The sequence below is a fragment of the Condylura cristata genome, unplaced genomic scaffold, assembly GCF_000260355.1.
Source record: "Condylura cristata isolate star-nosed mole 26May11 unplaced genomic scaffold, ConCri1.0 scaffold00023, whole genome shotgun sequence".
NCBI lineage: Eukaryota > Metazoa > Chordata > Mammalia > Eulipotyphla > Talpidae > Condylura > Condylura cristata.
Window position 1 is genome coordinate 20026797 of NW_004567124.1, and position 21365 is coordinate 20048161.

A 21365-nucleotide genomic window follows, 5' to 3' on the forward strand; every position below is an offset into this window, starting at 1 on the left:
CCTTGGTCAATTGTAAATCTATGTCCATTGAACAACAAGAAGAAAATAAAAATTAAACCATAACCCATTGATTTCATTGATACCCAATGATTTTCATAAAACTATGGAATTCTGTAGAGAGAAGAACTTACCAGTATCCCTAAATTAGCAGGAAGCACTCTGTGCACTTCCAAAAATGACTTCAGGAAACATGGGATGTCGGGTAGTGGCAGGGTGCCCAGGAGCCTTGCCACAGTCCTGCCTCCCTTATCTGTCAAAGCTACTGTAGAACAGAAAGGGCTATTGTGGCCCCAGTTTCTCTCATGGGATGCTTAGCATAGCTTGGCTTTGGTCCTCTGGTGTTACGCCATCCTAATCTTTACAGATTGTTTGCTACTTAATTCAGTGACTTTGGTCCCTTTATCAAGAAAGAAAAGTATAGTGCTCATGTCAGGTAAGACTGCATGAATCTTTAGTTTACCGTTTGTTTTCAGATCGTCCTTTGTCCAGCAGTTACAATGATTTTAGACTAGTTACTTCCCTCTTCGTACAAAGTACCTAATATCTTTTGCATTGGCTATATATCATTGATAGTTTGTTTTTCCAATAAGCTGGACTTAATCTAAAAGAAACAGGTAACCCATTTCTTTTATTCAAGAAACTCCCAGGAAGAAGGCACTAGGATTTGCCCTTTGCATAAGCCCCAAAAGGGCCAGTATTAGTCTTTTTTTTTTTTTTTAAAGATTTATTTATTTGTACATACAGAACTGGGGTACAGGCCAGAGACTCAGGGGCAGTGAGAGACTTCACCAGAGACAGAGTGGGGAGCAGAACAGGCAGATCAACGAAGTACACTGCTAGGGGGAGCAGTGGACGGGTCAGGAGAGGTCTGCCACGCCATGTGGTCTCCTCCGGGGCAGGCGGGAATCGAACTCATGCGGAAGTGGCTTTAGCTTCTCAGTGCAGTGCTTTAACCCGCTGCGCCACCAGGGAGGGCCCCAGTATTAGTCTTTTTAATCATGAGGCATTGGCCTCTGGCATTGAGGTTCATGCGAATGACTTAATTCAAAGTCACTCTGAATTAAGTAGCAAAAAACCTATAAAGATTAGGATACATTTTCTTGAGTGAGAGAAAGAATAGCAATATTATAATTATGTCATATTTGTATGGTATCTCATAGTTGTAATGTATTTTCATTTAGCTCATCTGAGCTGCACAATAGCTGCTGCAATGTGGACTGGAACTGGTACTTTTAACCCCCATTTTGTAGATGAGGAAAGTGGGGGTGAGCGGCAGAATTAGTCTGCTGCAGGTATCACAGTCTCTCAGGTGTGGTTCTGTCCCTGAAAGCTGAATATCATTTGGGGATGAGCAATATGGGGTACAGCTGCACCACTGTCAGCTGCTTCCTGCTCTTCTGGACTTTCATGGAATTCTCACTTTTTGTTTTCAGATTACCGGACAGGCCCGTGTTTTACTGTGGTCAGCAACCAGATGTGCCAGGGACAGCTCAGTGGAATTGTCTGCACCAAAACGCTCTGCTGTGCCACCGTAGGCCGAGCCTGGGGCCACCCATGTGAGATGTGCCCTGCCCAGCCCCACCCCTGTCGCCGAGGTTTCATTCCTAACATCCGCACAGGAGCTTGTCAAGGTAAACCCCAGATGATGGTGTTATTGATGGGCTTGTCTTTTCCTGAGTTGGAGAGCCATGCTCTAGTGACGTTGGAGAGAATGGAAAAGCAGTGTCAGAAACATAACTTCACAATTTCGCTGACGGTATCATAGCCAACTTAGACTTTAGTAGTGTGGCTCACCAGAGACCAGCTGGTCGCCCTGGATTTTTCCTTGCCAGAAACAGTTTACCCCTCTGATCCTGGAGGTGTTTGCAGAGGGCAGGAAGGTTCTGTTTACAGCAATGCAGTATATAAACACAAAGTCAAACTGGTGAACAAGGTACTTTCTTTTTCTTAATCTGTTTTCTCTTCATTTGAAATCGTTGGAGTTCCTGTGTCTCATAGGTTGTACTTAGTTGACCTAAAGAAAATTGTTCCTCTCTCCATTTTACATGCCACATTATGGGTTTTTTTTTTTTTTTTACAAGTCAGAAATAAATTAGGATTTGTTTCACAGTTTTAAATATCCCCAGATGTCGCCTGCTTGCCTCTTCTCCTGCCTCCCATAGAATCACTTACTCTGTTCTTGGCTTTTACTCCTGTTCTTCCAGCTGTACAAATTCTTTTATTGTCTGGATGTCTGGCAGGAAACAGGAGGAAGTGAACAGAGGCAGCTCTGCGCTAAACTGATGGGACTGAAAACTCCCAGGCTGAATCTGTTTCCTTTAGACATCTTCGATGCTTTTTTAGCAAGTTCCAGTATTTTTAGAAAAGTCAGGGTATGCTTTTCTGAGGCAAATCAATCCTAGTTTGGATTTGTTTTAGGTGTTAATTCTGAGGATAATGTGGTATAAGATAGAATTCAAGCTTAATCACACAGTTCAGTAGGTCTCCGTTAAACTATACTTCAATGAATTGCACTTTTGATACACACTGTCCTAACCTCTGGTTTCTATGTATAACCTACAGCTCCTTCACATGCCCTAGAATATTTCCTTCTGAATGTCAGGAGCAGCAAGCAGTTACTTTGAAACCCTAAAATTGCAAAGGGGAAGCTTGTAGGATTTTATAAGATAAAGAGTAAGTTTACTTCCCCTTTTAGTTGGAACCTTCTTATTTTTCTCATCCTTAGAAAGTCCCGGTTACGTTTGGAATCCTTGGTCTTGGTTTCTGAAGTCAGCAAATACCCATGAACTCATTGACAGTGACCGGAAGGCCAGATTCTGAGTGCCAGCTGCCCATCCATGAGCCACTGCCAAAAGCTGAGATGCTGAGAGCTAGAGGCAGGAAAATGAAGGGAGGAAGGGAGAGCTGCCGGTTTTTAGCTTTGCTCTTCACTTCATACAATGTATACTTCACCAGCATTTTCTTTTTTGTCCCTTCCTAAATTCCATTACTTGGCATCCAAGAAAAAGTTTCTTTTGTTGAAAAATTTGTGAAAACCCATGGAATCAAAATAGCAGTTACAGTGCTACTTTGAGAATGACATTCTTCATGTATGATTATTGCTTTTTTTTCCTGAGAGAGTCTGCTCTTAGTTTAAGATTCCCTCTTCTCACTTGTGTGTTTAGCCCCTGGGCTTGACATGAGAGGTTGTGGACAAATGGGTTCATAAGGAGCTTATTCTGTCATTAATTCTAAAATGTATGGCCATAAGGAGCTTATTCTGTCATTAATTCTAAAATGTATGGCCAGTAGAGAAGTACCTTCAAACATTTTTCTTCTTGGTGGAAAATTATGATCAACAAGGCTATCCAGTTCTGTGATATGGACAATGTGCTTTTCAAATAACATTTCAGTAAACATATTCAATATATTAAGAAAATGAAAAATTCTGGTGTAAAACAACATTGAGCTCAGCTATAAAACATAATTAATTTTCACATTCATTTATGGGACACAGCATTCCATTTAAAATAACAAGTGACCCTTTCATGCTGAAATAAATTATTATTCCTTCAGTATGAATTTTCTCAAGCATACAGCTTATTGGAGATCTTGTAACTGGCCATAACTCTCCTGCCTCACACAATGAAAAATAAAACTGAAGATTACCGTAGGCTTCCAGATTTCTAAGAGAATACCCAAATTTGAGAAAGAAAAAATTTGACTGCCTCCTTGTGAGTTCCTCATTAAAGAAGACTTTTACATGTTAAGAATGAAGAGATGGAGAGACTGTGCTTGTATTTTCACAATTTCTCTAATGAAAGGTAATGAGCTTCGGGTGATTAGTTTTGGTCTTGGGAGGTTAATATGGGGCTTAGGTGCTGGCCTACATCGCTGAACAAAATTGACAAAAACCCTGCTCCCTAGAAACTTGTATGGAAGATAATCTGCTTATCAAACAAAGCAAACAGTTAATAGGTCAGTTGGTGCTTTGTCCTATAGAGTGTTGTGAATGATAACAGGGTAGAAGGGAAGGGCAGGCATTGCTATTAGGGAAGGGTCCCTGCTGTAGTGTGGTTGGGGCCAAGACTTGATGATCAGGGCCTCAGGGACCATATGGCTGTACCTAGGGAAAGGCTGGCCCCAGGAGAGGGGTCTGAGCTAAAAGTCCCTTTGGAGTGCATCTTGGCATATTTGAGGAACAGCAAGGAAGCCAATGTGTTTAGAGAAGAGTGAGAGAAGGGCAGCTAGGGACTGAAGTCAGGAAGTAGAGGAGCAGGTGGAATCTTCCAGGATTTAGTGTAGAGAGAGTGGAGTTCTAAGCTGAGGAGGGAGATGACCTGATTTACCTTTATAAAGAGTCCCTCTGGTGGCTACTCTGCCAGCAAGATGGGACTGCACATTCATCTTCTAATCTTCTGGCTTTATCTCTTGAATTACTTAATTTTTACTGTGCAGGACAACTTTATCAATTGTAAGATAATACAATTTGCATTTAATTTGCATTTAAGTATAGGCTGTCTCATTTACTGCATGAACTCAATGGAATCAATTCTATTTTTTTTAAATAAATTCTGTTTTAACTGAGTCATTTAATATGACTTCTAAGACAGCTTTATTATAGAAATGTGTTGCATTCTGATTCTATAGATCACTTGAATAATTCTTATTGTCACTCTTTTTATCATTGTGTTCTTGTACTTTGCATCGTACATAATAAAACCCACAAAAGTTAGTCTAGACGCCTCTCCCTGAGGGAAGATGGTAAGTGGGAAAACAAATAATACTGTGACTACTTTTAGAACATTATTGTTCAAATTATGTAAATCAAATAATTTTTCACATAATGTAATTGTGAGAAATCGTTTCTCTTTATTTCAAAGATTCTGTATGATAATAGACAATTCATTGACCTAAATATGGTAGAAAAAGTATTACATTTTCTTTTATGATGAATTTTATGTGAATCTCAACCAATCTTCCTTCTCTCTCTCCCCACCCCCCCTCCCCTGCCACCCCCACCCTTTCTCAAATTTGACAGATGTGGATGAATGCCAGGCCATCCCTGGGCTCTGTCAAGGAGGAAATTGCATTAATACTGTTGGGTCTTTTGAGTGCAAATGCCCAGCTGGACACAAATTTAATGAAGTGTCACAAAAATGTGAAGGTAAGAAATATCATGCTTTGCAGTTAAGGGCTGGAGGGACAGACAAAATCCAAGTGAATGACAAGTTTTTTTGTAAATTGTTTCTCAATCCCTCTGTCTTTGTCATTCCTATAAATGTGTAAATATAATATTCTTACCACGAATAATATGCCTTTTTTGCTATTGAACCAAAAAAACCCTGCAGCTTTTTCCACTTTTATAGACCCAAAATAAGAGATACATCTGAATCAAATTAAATATTAAAACATGAAATATTTTTGAACCAATATTTGGGTTAAAATGTTTAAGACACATGTTTTTGCATAGTTCTAGAGACATGAATTTAAATTCAATCATTACATATCATTCAAAATGACACACCTTCTGATGTTTTGCTAGTGAAGATTTTGGAGCCATCTGGGAAATCCCCTTTGACTCCCACTATGGGCTTAGGATTTTCTAGTCTTCTATTTTTCTATTTCTGTTTGTTTCAGGTAAAATTAAAAAATGATCTATAAGAAGTTTAATATCTACTTGTCCTGAAACCGAGTAGTCTCTGATAGAACACTCTTTATGGGGCAGAGTTATTTTAAGTTATTACATTGCCATTGAATTTATACTGCTATCTTCTTGAACAAGCTATGTAAACTTCTAAGGAAGTAGAACTTCTAGACATTTTAAGTTTCAAAGAACAAATGTGACTCTCTCTAGACTAATGCATTTCAGAACTTACTGTGTAGACCTAAGAAGCAGAGAGTGTTGATACTTAAAGAGACAAGGAAATTACCTACATCTGCCCTTTCACAATGTAAATTAAGGAATTATATCTTGGGTATGTTATGCACCCCTTCTAAGATAATTCAGATAGTTCCTAAATGTACTTCTTTTGATTTATATCCTAGTGATTGCTGTACATATTACATTGTCTATGTTCCTAGACCTAAACAATTACCTCTACTTTAACAACTGTTTTTTTCCACAATATTTTGAAATACTTAAAGTATTATGCTATAGAAATTCAAATATAACCATATACATCTTTTTATATTAATAAACTATTAGATTTACCCCATCAAATGATGTCTTTATTTTCACACGCAAACCATATAATTATTATTATTATTATTATTATTGCTTTTTCTGCTTAATATTATTCAGCTTCAAGAGATTGTCAGCTTCAAGATTTAGGGCAAGCGTAATCCATATGATGTCCAGTTGGTATTTTGTTTTCTGGAATTATGATAGCTTCCAACCTGGGCTAGAATTATTTCCTTCATCCCTCATCTTTCAGGCCAGCTAGTTGACATCAGTCAGGATAAATCAACTTCTATAGACAGAAGACATGCAGATTTACTATTCAGACTGAAAGAAAAATGGCCCTCCCTGGTGGCCTATAGGTTAAGTCTCAGCGCTATCACCACTAGGGGCCTGAGTTCGATACCTGGCCAGGGAGCTGACCCACATATGGTGCAGCAGACTTCTCCTGTCTTGCCTACCCCCTCAAGCTGTGTATTTCAGTAAATCCACCTGTTCTCCTCCCCTCTCTGTACATAGGCACAATCTATGAGACAGTCCTCTCATCCCCTGCACCTCTGGCCTACACCCTAGTTCTATGCAAAAAAAAAAAAAAAAGAAAAAAGAAAGAAAGCAAAGAAAAATGATATAAAATCATTGTATTGGTGCTATGAAGCCTATTATGGTAGTATATCTGATATACCAACATTGAGTTGGAAAATTACTTTAATTCTTTTTCACAATTAGTTTTTCCCAGCTACATACTAAAGTCAGAATATTTTTAGCTAAGCCTTTGTTTTCTTATTTTACCAATTACTGTTACATTAAATTGAGATGATATTTTCCCATCTTTATTATTATTTTTCTATGCAAAATTGATACTGGAAGTAAATATCCTCTCAGTACTACATGTTCCCTAGCCTGAGGCTGATGTGGGCATCCTTTCCCAGCCTTACTCAGAAAGTAACCAGAGAGTCCTCTGAAGGAATGCTCGAAGAGCTGGGCCCCCTTCTTCAACTCCCTTGCTCTTCCCAGCTCCAGAGCTGCCATGTGAGAATGACATAATTCTGGGCATAAGATGATCTGCAGATGGTGAATAGAGGGGAATTCCAGGAGATCTGGCCTGAAACCACAGAAAGGTACCCTAGGAAGATAGTCAGGCCTGAGTGGAGAAAATGTTCTGGCACCTCTGCCACTACTTCAAGTGGCATTTTCAATGTATCTTCCTTGGACAGGAAGGAAGTGGGTACCTGGAAGCCCACAGTAAATTTTTTTAATAATAATAAAAAAAAATCAGTTGGATAAAAAAAAATTGGTCTTTGCAAATTTAAACAATAGTAACCTTCACTCCCTCCATGAGGGCTAAAACAGCTCATAGGGCCTCCCTGGTGGCACAACTGGTTAAAGCACAGTACTGCGAAGCTAGCCACAGCCACTTGATCACTTGGATCCTGGCCAGGGGGGTGACCCACATGGCCTGGCAGACCTCTTCTGCCTTGCCCACTGCTCCCCTCCGCAGTGCACTTTTCAATCTGCCTGTTCTGCTCCCTCCTCTGTCTCTGCTGTATCCTCTCACCACCCCTGCACCTGTGTCCTGTACCCCAGTTCTGGATGCATAAATAAATAAATCTTTAAAAAGAAAAAACTTCTTATAACTTCTTCCTTTAGAAGAATTCTTCCTTTCTCATTACAATGTCCCTCTTTCCTCAATACTTAAAAAGAAACCATGTACCAGATTTTTTATCAACACACACAATTTAAGTACATTTGAAGTGTAAATTAACAAGCTGAAGTGATTAGCACTGATTACATCTTCATACATTTAAGAAGAAAGGGCTTGAGATTTATAGCTGTGATTTGAGCAAAAGGGAAACAGAGTTCATGCTCACCTCATTGTTGATCTTTCCAGTGACTCTGGAGTGTGCACACTGAAAGAACACATAAGCCTTTTCTTTTTGGAAACCAAGTCCATATTTGCATAGGTTACTGTGGGAGGAAATTAAGAAATAAAAAGTATAATTAAAGGATTAAGTTTTATTTCTGGAAGAAGTCCCTTGCATTCCTAATTAACCACTAATATTTTGGGGCTTTAGATTATTGCCAGCCCAGCCTTGCACAATTATAATACCACTGCATGATGCAAAGGGCTTCTTTTAAAGATGTTGCTACAAAGCCCATGTATTCCTTAATAAATGAGCCAAAAACCTTAAGGCTCCTCCTTTCTAAGAATAATGGCACATTTATCTGATGGCTACTTCCTACTTGTTACTCTAATTCTTTCGGGTTCTATGGAGACTACTCGGGGCTACCTAGCCAATCGTAGATGGGGTGATGACCTCTCTAGCTGGTGGCAGGCCCTTGACATTCACTGTTCAAGGTCACTGGCTCCCTGTACAGTTGCTGACAAATCATAAAAGCCCCGGGAATATTGTCAGCCTGGCCCTAGTCCTGGTAATGTCCCTCACCCTCTACGTGATCTTGGACCAGTTGTTTACTAGCTCCAAGTTATATCAGCTTTCAAATGAGGAGGCTGAACAAGATACCTAATGGTCTTTCCCATCCTGTGATCCAGACTTCCTCTTTATCCTTATTACTTCCAGTTGTGATCATTTTGATGAAGAAACCAGCAAGATGGCATATAAAGCTGGCTGGTGTGAATATAAAATAGTAGGATCAATTTTTTTTAATTTATTTATTTATGTATACAGAACTGGGGTACAGCCAGAGGTGCAGGGGCGGCGAGAGGCTTCACCAGAGACAGAGTGGGGAGCAGAACAGGCAGATCGAGGAAGTACACTGCTGAGGGGAGCAGCGGGCGGGTCAGGAGAGGTCTGCGGTGCCATGTGGTCACCTCCAGGGCTGGGGATGGAACTCACATAGAAGTGGCTGGGGCTAGCTTGCAGGGCTGTGCTTTAACCCATTGTGCCACCAGGGAGGACCCAGAATCTTTTTTTTTTTTTTTCACATGACTTGATCAGCATGTTTAGTCACACCTTTTACACTGTATTTCTAGCTAAAGCAAAGCTTATTCACAGTCCCAGTGGTGTTCATAATTATTATGTCACATTGTTTTTATAAAGTTACCACAATGTTTAACTTGTTATCTTACTTTTTCAGTAATCTAAACAGTCAGGATCAGGCTTAGTGTTTCCCATCACTCATTCACGGTAGATGTCCTGGGACAGCTGGTGTCCCAGAGATGCCTGGGTCAGAACTGAGACAAGCGCCCTCCTGTCTGCCCTCCACACTCCTCCTTCTAGAGGAGCCCCAGGCAAGGGAAGTGCCTGAGGGACCTGGAGAGTGCCCAGGAAAAGCAGATGAGATGGAGGGAGTGAGAGAAAAAACAAGGAGCAGGGACAGCGACTTGGGAGGGAAGGTCCTTGCCACCTGTGGACCTACCTTTCTGCGGCTCTCTGCAAGAAGCCAGCAGTGCCTGAGTGGCTATCAAGGGATCATTGCTTCCTGCAGCTCCGTCTCTCCCTCCTGCCAGAAGGAAAAGGAGGAGACGTGTCTAGAGAACAGAGGTAGCTCTTCACAGCCAGGCCACACTTCCCACTAGGCCCCCTAAACTGATTTACTTTTATGGCTGGTATTTGATACCAACTAACTTAAAGAGACGCTGAGAAAGCCATGTTCTCAAATTCTCTTGACTTGGAATCCCTGAAAATCTATTAAGAGGAGATAAACACAGTGTGGTTAGAATCCAGAGAAATAATAAAATAGCAGGAATGAGCATTAGCGTGTAAGTGATTCCCATTTGAATGCTTTATTGCAATTTCTAACCCTCAGGGGCTACCACCACAGCCTGGGCATGAAGTCAGAGCTCTGGATCCATCACAGAGCAATGGGCCTGAGAAAGTGCTGGTCCAGAAAGTAGACAGGCCCCCACACAGGCAAGAAAAAGGATGCATCCCTGAGCAGTTGACATTGAAGGGAATTCAGACCCATTTGAGCTCCTGCAACTGAATCATTTGCCCTAGTTTTGTTTTATCTGTGTGAAAATTAGGGAGATTTCCCCTGTGGTATGTATTCTGACCTGCTGACAGTTGAAGGCATGCACTCTACTAGAAATCCTGCTCCCTGGCTCCTGCTCAACTCCTGCCAGTTGAAGACTTGGGCTTAACATCACAGCATTAATGAAGCTTTTTACTCTTATTTTTACTCTTATTCCTGCCAGACTCCTGAAGTTCTCCTCTACCCAACAAGCTAAGCCTGGGCACCATAATCATAGAAATCAGGACTATAGAATTATAGAAATCATGGCTCTGTGGTGAGGATTAGATGAGCTGGCACACATAAAGCATTTAGAAAATGCCCGGCACTTCATACATGTTGTTATTATTATTCTAGTCTTCAACAAAGGGTCCAAATGTAACCTAGCCAGCATGTGAAAAACTTTTCCTCCGTGTGTCAAAATGAATTTTGTATTTTAAGTAACATTTTCTGATCTAGGCTGTCATGCAAATAACTGCCTTTGAATTTTGATTATGTGGCCTTAATAAGGCCACATAATCAAAATTAATAAGTAGTCACTTTCACTAATAGGCAGAAAAAAATACTTCTTTTATAGACACTAGTATCTGCCCTTTGAGAGGGGTTATATGACTCAGATACTGACTAGGGACACATTGAGAAAAGAACATTCTTTTAAATACCTTTGTGTTGTAGTTTATGCCCTTCTATGTCCTTAAGCCAGGCTGTTGAATCCTGTAGGATATTTGATATGCTTTTTTGTTGTTGCTGGTTTTAAGTAGAAAAATGGCTAGTAAATACAGGAGAATTGATGTCAATGAGTTGTCTTGAACTATGATTTGAGGTGTGCCATTTCTTAGAACCTCGGGCTTTCTTCTTGCCTGACTTTCATTTGGTTCCTGTGAAATTGACATCTGTTGGCAAAGAACACGCACCTTCACCATTACACAACTTCACCATGACGGCGCTGTTTACATAAGCGTTGACTGTAATGTAAGCAGTGGGATACTGTTTGGTTTAGCCTCTAGTCTATTGCAGAAGGATGGGGAGTTTGCTTTTAAAAAGGTTAAACTGCATGTAAACAGTGTCACCGCTGCCTTTTTGACTAGCAGGGTGAACTGAATCAGGAGACACTTGAGTTTGGTCCACTTAGAACTCTGTTTTGTTTTATAAGTGAAGAAGGGTACTTAGACTGGAGAAGAATCTTGAAGGCTTCCTGAATTCCAGTGCCATCAGCCTGGTTCTTCCAATAGAACTAGGGAGCTTAGGAGAAACATACTACTCCCTTGGTTGATGTAGAAAGCCTCCTCCCTTGCCCCCCCAGCCCCATCTTGGAGATAGGGCCATGCAGCTACCCTGTGCTGTGAGCTCATTTTTAGCCAAAGCAGTAAGTTCTCAGTTTCTTCCCTCACTGGGGCCAAATCACTTGACAGCTGTCAGTATGTGATGACTCTTGAAAAACTCCCCTTGAATGGAGAGGTCAAATTCATCCTAAAGGGTATTCACTGTGTAAATGAAGGAAACCAGGGCCCTCAGGACCTGAGGGATAATAACCTGTTTATGGCATTAGCTGACCCCATGGGCAAGTGGGGATTGAAATGATTTTCTGAGTTGTACCCATTGGAGCGTGTTGACCATTTTTCTTGCTTGTCTGTCACTCATGGGGTCTCAGCTCCTAGGAAAGCTGAAACCTGGGAGAGACTGCTCTCTGAACTAAGGTAGTCCCTGAGGAAGCTTAGAGCTGGAGGCTGTCTGCTGAAAACACCACATCCACCAAATCTTCATCAACACTCGGCCCTATGGTTTTCTCTGTCGGACTTAAGTACTTCTTTGTAGAAAATTCAGTTGAAAAAAATGCAGTAGGTGATGCAGAGTAAATAAAAGGGGAGCTAAACTCAATGTAAAACATGGAGAGAGCAGGAAAAACAAAAATTTAAAGTAAAAGGCATTTGTAATATCTGCATGCTATGATTCATTGGTAAAAATTATACTTGTCTATTTTCAAGAGGGTTTTTCTTTTATTTTGTTCTAATTGCTTAGTAAATTGCTCTAATTGTTTGGTAAGTTCTTTGGCCAAGCCTATGTTGACAGAAGAACCACCTACTCCATGAATCAGCTATTTTATAGACACTTTTATTCAGCAGAGATGACTGTTCCTGTGATGTGATACCTATGAATCGTTGTCATAATAAGTAGTTTTATTCTATGTTCTGAACTCACTCTTCTTCGTGTTCCAGATATCGATGAATGCAGCACTATTCCTGGTATCTGTGAGGGGGGAGAATGCACAAACACTGTCAGCAGTTACTTCTGTAAATGTCCTCCTGGTTTTTATACCTCTTCCGATGGAACCAGATGCATAGGTGGGTACACTATAAACAGCATGTCTGGTTTCTGGAAATCTCTACCCTAATGTGCATCTTTCTAAACAAGTTTATCAAAGGGGACTTATAATTTCTCACTTGAGATAAAATCTACATCTGTGGAAATCTGTTAGCCAGTTGAGTACTTCATAAAGAATCGAGGCAGCTGACGGTCTTGTCTTGGGCTTTCTGCCTCTCTTAAAACAGGGATGATTTGGAGAGGCTCCAGATGTGTTTGGTATATAAATTTACTTTACTGGTATGTGGGTATCAAATCTTGAAGCCACCCTTGGTTCCTCTCCCTTTTACCCCATCTCCAGTCATTCCCCAGAACCTATGTTCATTTAGGTCTGAACTTTTGAAATAGTGTCTTAATTAGTCTCTGTTTCCTGGCTTCTCTACAATCTACCTCATCAGATGTATCTTCCTAAAGTAGGGCCTTAATGAAATAACTTTCTTGTTGAAAATCTCCGACATTTTTTCCACTGGGACTTGGAAGTTAGTCGTTTTCATCTGGGTTCCTTGGATACTTCAGGTACTGCTGAGCCCTCCAGGGCTGCTGGGGTTGGAGCAGTGACAGTGAAAAGGGGGAGGCCAAGTGGAAAGGGCTCCTGACACACCCTCCAGGAAACTGCCTTTAGCTGGGTGGCTGTTAGGCTTCCATGTAAAATATCAGCTCAATAAGGGATTCTGTTGTTTGAAAAAAATTGATTTGACAACTACTGCATTTAACGATAGCTAAGACTTTCTCCTGAGTCCAAAGTTCTGGAATAAAGTTCAAGTTCCAAAGGGCACAGCTGAAGGAGCCTCTCTCTCTCCTTCCAGCCTTACTGGCATAGCCCTACTCTTTTCCCCAATGGGCCACTGGTTCTGACTCCTCCCTGCCTTTGCTTGTACATGCTGCCTGTCCCAGAAGTTCTTCCCAACAGACACCCCCTTTCAAGCTTCTCCTCATGCAGAGGTCCCAGAGAGCTTACCTGAAAGTAATTTCCCCCTTAGCTGAGGAGACACTTCTCATACGGGCTTACAGGGCAAAACTGTATATCTGTGCATTTTTACCTCATGAATTTGTTCACTGTCCTTAAGGATGAGAAACTGCTGTCTCTATTCCTCCATGGTTCCCAGTGCAACTCCTTGCATGTGCTAGGGGCTCAGTCAGTATCTATTGACTATAAAAACGAGTCATTCCTTACTGTAGAGTGGCATTAGGATGTCTGTGGCATGTGGCCTTGGAGAGAGACCAGTGCTATATTTTGATGTTTGTTTCTGGCCCATATTTTCAAAGACACTCAGTTTCACATCTTCACCACAGGCCATGAATTTCAGACCCAAGCTAAATTGCACTTGAAATTCTGAATTCCTTTTCACTTAGTCATATATAACAAAAGTGAGGGCAGTCTCTTACACTTGACATTTAAATATATACAATTAGTGGAGGAAACCTATCTGAACTTGTCCTTAGCCACAGTGGTGGTACCCTAATTATCTGACTTTCTGGGATCTATCTGTAGATCCCAGAACAGCTATAAAAAAAAAATGATGTTTGCAATTCATGTAGTTCCTTCTTCTCCCCAGTGTCCTGACTTAGCTCGTGGCTTCTAAGTATCCTTAGCAGAGAGGTTGATCAGAATTTTTTTCCTAGTTTGAAAATAAATAGATGTATATGTAACCCTCAAAGAGAGCCCGCAATTACATTGAAATGATTAAAATGCAATCACATGTAATAGGACTTTGGGTAGAGTTGTCATTTCATTGTAGCATGTCTTATCTCTTCAATTCTGGGAAGTTCTAAAGATGTCCTGTATCCAGTCTAGACACAACAGTCTTAGTGATCACTTAGGTGAGGCTAGGAAAACCAGAAAATACCTATTTATTTCATAATATACTTATTTTGGTATATTATGGTTTCTGGGTCCTGAGGATAAAAGCTAGGTAGAAAAGAGGAAAGTTTTCTATTCCTTTTCTGCCAGATGTTTTGACCAGAGCAGATTGAAAATAGAACAAGGTATGTATGGTTTCTCTGACTCCCTTTATTCCTTCCAGATCTTATTATTCTTCTTCGTAGGCTTTCGTAGATGTTCAGATCATCCAAAAGCCACCCTTTTCTCTCTATGAAAACAGATCCAGCCCCAGAATAATTTATTTTCCACTTCCTATAGTACTGCAATCTGATGAAAACTTATATGGTGGGAGGTTAGTTTCTCCAAATGGTTCTTAGTTTCCACAGCTTTTCCCTTCCTTTACTCATTAGCCCATAGGTTTTCTTTAAAATTGAAAGTTGTTTGAATGTGTGTATTTTTAACAAATAAGACTAATTCAAATTAATCAAATCTTTCCCTTCAAAAAAAAAAAACTAACAAAATACAAAATATTTGTTGTAGGTGGGGGCATCATTTGTCAACCACAGACTGTGTGGCTGGCAAGGAAATTTTTTTCACCCCCAACACTCACTATTTCATTGCATCTCTCACTTATCAATTTAACATAAAAGACAGACAGCTAGAAAATAAAGTAGTATCACTGTTAATTCACAAATTAGACACTAGCCCACAAAGAGTTTGCCATTGCAGACTCTAAATTCAAGTTTTGCTCTGAGAGAGATAGCCCACACTGAAACTTACATGTACAAATTTTGGTGAAATGTTTCCACTGAGTTTTGAGCATGAAGTTCATTTGAAGCTGGGCTGTAAGCCAGTCTTCAGCATCTTATCTCTTACCATTCTTAACAGCCTTCGGTTTACATGCCCAGTACATTTACTAATCCTCAAGCATATAAAGTACTAGTGATTTTAAGGAAGTGTAAATTAGAATATAAGAAGTGCCACTTCTCCCCTTTTTAAGGTAGTGGGTAGAGAATAGCATCAGTCTTCACAGAGCATACCTCTCCAGCCATATGTCCCGGATGGGATGGAGAAGAACTTGCTCTGCCTCTTAGCCTGACCAGAGGTGCAGGACCTAGGACCACACAAAAGTTCTGGAAAGCACATTTATGCTTGCTGGCGGTTTTAAGTACTTTTCTTTCAGAAATACTCTTGTATCCGGTGAAGCTGACCCATAATTTTCTTTTATGGTTTGTCTAGGTTTATCTTAGCCTCCTTCACTTGATACGCATAATTTAAATGTTTCTTAGCCTGATTTATATTTAATTGTATTAATGTATTGCAAAGCTCAAGATTTGAAGACCATATAGTTTTAAGAACCATGTAGATGAAAATAATTACAGCTCTAATCCTCTCTTAAAATTAATATTTAATATTTAGACTTCTATGAAACAGAGTGGATTTTTTGCTATAAAAGATCTTCACTTTTCACATCAGAAGGAAAAAGACAAATATTGGATCATTTCACTCACATGTGGAATATAGAGAAACATAGCGAAGGAACCAACAAAAATAAACCAAAGACCTAGAGCTAGGACTGTAGAATTGAGGTTACTGGTCGGGGGAGCAAGTCTGGGGTGGGAAAAACACTGTAGGAGCCCAAACTCTGGGATGTGGTGTTCAGGTGGTGGGTGTGGTAACATGCCTCTCAGAAGCCATGAACCTGTTCCTCTAAGTCATATACCATGGTGTAAAACCATGTTACTTCAACAAAAACATGTTAAAAATCCAAATATTCCAGTTGTCTATCATAAAGGTTACCTGGTTTACAATTCATTTCTTTAAAGAAAAGAGATACATCATGTTACTGTAAGGTCAAAATTTGAAATATAATATTTATATTCCTATCTTGAATAGAAAGCTGACATAGAAACTATTTTTTTTTTAATTAGAAAAGTCTTTACTTTTCAATGGGCTTTGCCACTTACCTTCCTTTCAATGGTGTGCGTATTTTAAATATTATGTTTCAAAGCTTTATTTTATCTGGACTGTATGGAGATATATTTTACTGGATGAGAAGGCCACTGTCAACATGAGTCAGGTAGATCAAGGTGCTTTTGTCTTGGCTACCTCCCTCTTCATTTCCTGGTACATCTCCAAGACCCCGAGAAGCTGGGTCCTTCTTACGTCATGGGCTCCTTTATTGATAGTCCAGAACTCTAGTTCAGTGTGTCAGCATTGACCTAATAGTTAGACATGAACTAACCCAATAAAAGTGATAAATAGGAATATGTCTTCCCATGTTGCTTTAAGAAGACAATTTTCCTTCATAAAAAGAAAAAAAATAACTTTCAGCCAAAAAAAAAAAAAAAAAACAGTCAAAAACTGTTTTATCCTGTTGGACTGAGAACTTGGAATCATGTACATTTCGAACTTGAAAATAATTAGTGCCTCTAAAATCTATTAGGGCCCAGAATAAAAGGAAACCTTGATTAACAAGCCTTGGATGTGCCTGCAAAAGAGTTCCTTCCTTTAAAAAAAAGAAAAGAAATCTCACAAGCCTGACTCATAGTTTCAGACTGAAAAATAAGAACGATCTTCTGGAAATATAGATTATAGTGCAGATTTAATGTTGTTTTAAAATAGATTTATATCAATATTTGCCTAAAGTAGCTCAAATTAAGTAGTTTGAAACCAAGGACAAGTCTCCCTTCAGTAAAGAGACATGTCTTTATAACCAATTAACTGTCACCGCCAGTGATTTCCTTAGCCTCTTTTTTCCTATGGCACATATGGTTGTAATCATTTGTTCCCACCTTGGGAATGGAATGTGGGACTTTGGCCAAGTGCCCCAGCTCCAGGGGCAAGAGGTGTGAGAGGAGGGGATTTCTGACCCGGTATTGTTCCTGAGGGGGGCATGCCACTTCCGGTCCAGGCGGCTCCGCTGTGAGTTCATCCTGCAGAGCCTACATGTATGAGGTCCTGGGGCAAGGAGAGGGTTGTGACCCATTTGATCTCAGTGATGTGTGTGTGTTCTCTCTTCTCTCAGATGTTCGCCCAGGATACTGTTACACAGCCCTGACCAACGGGCGCTGTTCTAACCAGCTGCCACAGTCCATCACCAAGATGCAGTGCTGCTGTGACATGGGCAGATGCTGGTCTCCAGGCGTCACTGTCGCCCCAGAGATGTGTCCCATCAGAGCCACAGGTAAAATCGCTTCCCCTCCCTTCTGGCACAACAGGTTAAAATGCAGCACTGTGAAGCAATCCACAGCCACTGCAGCACGAGTTCGATCCCCAGCTAGGAAGCTGACCCACATAGCACAGTAGACCTCTCCTGACCCTCCCGCTGCTCCCCTCAGTAGTGTACTTCGTGGATCTGCCTGTTCCGCTCCCCACTCTGTCTCTGGTGAACCCTCTCACCGCCCCTGCACCTCTGGCCTGTACTGCAGCTCTGTATGCACAAATAAATATATCTTAAAAGCTTAAAGCTAGCTTAAGAGTTCGAAACTGCAAGCTAGTGTGCAAGTACAGTTCTAGTGGAAACCCAGGTGAGTAAGATTCCAGAGACTCCCCAGATAGTAAAGATGGAAAAAGCAGGTAACATTGCATTCAAGTAGTTCTTAGCTTACAATGAATTACCTTTTCAGGAATTACTTGCTCCCTCTGATTCTCCTGTATTTCTTTGGTCTTTCCTGTCATCCTCAAAAGCTCAGAAGCATAAAATTCAATTCTCTTAGAGCCTTTCTGGTGAGATAATTTGGATACATACTTCCTCTTTCCCTAAAGGTTGACATGTTGCTTTTCCTTGTTGCCAAGTCCTGTTGATATTTTTTTCTTCACAGCCTTTATTTAATCTGCCATATTCCTTTTGTTTCCATGGGAAGATCATTTTCTGTAGTTCTGGACTTTGCAGAAGCCTCTCAACTGGTCCCCATGACATCCACTGTAGCCACAAACATTTCCCAAAGTAAACTCATCTGAAGTTTCATTAAAAAAAATATGTCTAGGGAAAATGTTGAAAAAATATGTCCAAAAATATTTTCCAGGATAAATTCAGCTCGGTATCCACTGGCCTGTGCCATTCTACTTTTTGAAAATAAAATGTTACTACTTAACATAGTACTAGCATCCACAAATCTGATCCTAGTTTATCTCTTTATATTTTCTAGTTAAGTTATACCCTGAATTTTCCTTGCACCCAGACTGAACAGTTTTATTTGTATTTATTTTTAAAAGATTTATTTGTTTTATGCATACAGAACTGGGTTTTTAACTCAAATGTTCTTTTTTCCTAAACTTCCCCCCTATCAGATCCTTCCTCTGTGCACCCTGTCTGTCCCCTCCCTGCTCTATAGCCTCTTCTCTGATGAGGATCTGCTCAGGTAGACCTAACCTCACCTGGATATCTGTTCTTCCTCAGCGCTCCAAGTCTGTAATATGAGTGTGGCACAAGCCCCACCTGCTCTGTGCTGTGCCTGTATGTGTTCATGTATTGCTTCTTCATTAACTGAAATATATTATTAAGAGATCTCATTCATCATTATAACCCCATATTCCTTAGGGTTTTGTTTGTCTCACAGCCCTAACAAAATCTTGCCTCCCAGAGATATCAGGTACTACAAATAATTTATCAAGTGACACCTTTCCTACTGGCTCTAAGTAAAACCAAGGATTATAGCTCTACTTCCATCTGATTCCTGAAAATCAGGGAAATTTAGATGAGAAAATCAAGACGAGGGTGAATAAATGCAGAGTTAATGACATGCTTTGGAAGGTGCTGGTCACAGAATGTTAATTTCTCATGGGTTATAGACCTACTCACAGATGTTACTATGAAATGTCTGTTGTTAAGAATCATGTGTAGGTCAAAGAAGCAATAACATTTTTCGATGCAGTTTACATATCATAAATCATATATTATGTCTTATTTACTTCTTGTCTGATGCCTAAAATATCACTCTCTTTAGCTCACTTGGGGCACATGAATTTCTACTAAGACCTAAGGCATAGGTACTAGTAGAAACACTTTTTAGTTGCCTGTGATAATGTAGGAATAGCAGATAATGTGGACTTCTTTCTGTGTGGAGGCTTGCACAGAGAATAGAGGACTAGTAGAAGTTTAGGTAACTTGAAACCTATTTTGGGACAAGTGGAATAGCAGACCAGTTCCCTCTGTGGCTTTCCAGGGAGCTGCTCTACTAGGTATATCATTGAAAGATGCATGACTCTGAGATAGGCCCAGGGAAAAGCAGACTGCTAGAGCAAACCAATTTGCAGGTATATATGTTTGTTTGCTTCTGTGTTCTAATACCAGTGTTTCAGAGCTCTGGGCTCTTAACTTATGGAGAGTGACTACATAGGAAGGATGATTTTTAGACTGGTCAGCTTTTCACACTTGAAAAATGAATCAGTGTCTTTTCTGGTAAAGTTGAGATGGGCAAGAGAGAGATCATTTGGTTAAAGGTAGCTCTGGGTTGCTGATCCTAAATATAAAAGAAGCCATGGTGAGCCCTCTCTGGTGGAGCAGCGGGTTGGAGCACAGCACTAGGAGGCTAGGGCCACTTCCACATGAGTTCGATCCCCGCTTGCTCCGGAGGTGACCACATGGCATGGCAGACCTCTCCTGGCCAGCCCGCTGCTCCCCTCAGCAGTGTACGTGGTCCATCTGCCTGTTCTGCTTCCCACTCTGCCTCTGATGAATCCACTCACTGCCCCTGTATTTCTGGCCTGTACCCCAGTTCTGTATGCATAAATAAAATAAATCTTTAAAAAAACAAACAAACCAAAAAAGAAGCCATGGTGGTTAGGAAGCTGAAGAAAGTAAGAGCACACAGTGCCTTATCTGATATACTTTACTAGCTAGGTTGAGATGAATTTAATGGCACATTTAAAATAATATACCCACCTAATTAGCAGAAATCCTGATAAGCTCTTTCAGGATTTTCTACAAATCCTGAGAAAGGGAAAGCCCAATTTAGTGCTTAGGAGCAAAATGAGTCTCTTAATATAATGGCCACTCAATAAAATCCAACTCAGTTAATGAATTCCTCTTATGTGCAATTTTCAGGACAGGCTTCAGAGTGGGAATGAGTCATGAGTTACAGGTGATCTCTGACTTAAAATACTGCACAATCATAGTGGTAAAATTTGGTGGATAGCAATGAAGTAATGGGCCTGGCACATCCAGTTGGTAATTCTGTAAGAAGGAGCAGGGGATTGACAAAAGGGATTGCAGTATCTAAATTCAGGAAAGTCTATAAAAAGCATAAATCCTTTCCAGATACCATCAAGTACTACAGAACCTCTGTGGGTTAAAATTCCAGATAAATCATACTTTAAATTCAGCAACGGAATTCTCTGAAAACATAAACCTCACCTGAGCTGGAAATGCAAATCCAACTAAAGAAGCTGTAGTACTGGACCAGCAAATAACAACAAGGACCCTGATAGTTAGGTATCTAGAGTGGCATGTAAATTGCCAGAATGCTCCTTGAGGTTGAGATACACGTGTATTTCCATAAGATATATTCCTGTGTCTTAACATAAGCCAGACTGTTGTTCACAGGTGAAAGAAAAATATTAACCTAATTCCCATGCCTGGATGAAACTAGTATAGAAAGTAGCTATGAAAGAATCCTTAGTATCAGTAATAATAAAAATATCAACATTCTGGCAAGAGAGGGAAAAAAGCAAAAACTCACTTTTTACTTACAAATGGAAATGATGACAAAAATGGCCACTATAGCAAACATGAAAATGAGTACTTAAGTGAATGTATCTGTGGGCACCTGAATACTGTTTAAAGCTCTTTTGGAGGTCCAAGAAAAAAAGAGTCACAAATGATGATTTATCCCCAGAATTGTGAAAAGTAGGAGTGGAGCTATCTGTGCATTCACAAGGAAAGAGTGGGTCCCAGTTAGGGCTTGCTAGATGCCAGTTCAGGTACTCAGGCCATATTCCAGCGGCCCACCAGCTCCAGGTACTCCTGCTGCCCCCACCCCGACCCCACCCCAGGCTGCTTCTTCCTCATCTGTTGTCTTTTAGGAATACCCCTCAGGATTCTGTCTC

General features: G+C 40.4%; 1 protein-coding gene across 1 annotated transcript in view; it reads left to right on the top strand.

The window, feature by feature from the left end:
* FBN1 (fibrillin 1) overlaps window positions 1–21365 on the top strand; it is a 226687-nt gene that overhangs the window by 104400 nt on the left and 100922 nt on the right. Inside the window, exons 7-10 of the mRNA XM_004687821.2 lie at window positions 1434–1631; window positions 5021–5146; window positions 12349–12474; window positions 17344–17502. Of these exons, the coding sequence (XP_004687878.1) occupies window positions 1434–1631; window positions 5021–5146; window positions 12349–12474; window positions 17344–17502 (609 nt within the window). The remainder of the gene's footprint in view (window positions 1–1433; window positions 1632–5020; window positions 5147–12348; window positions 12475–17343; window positions 17503–21365) is intronic.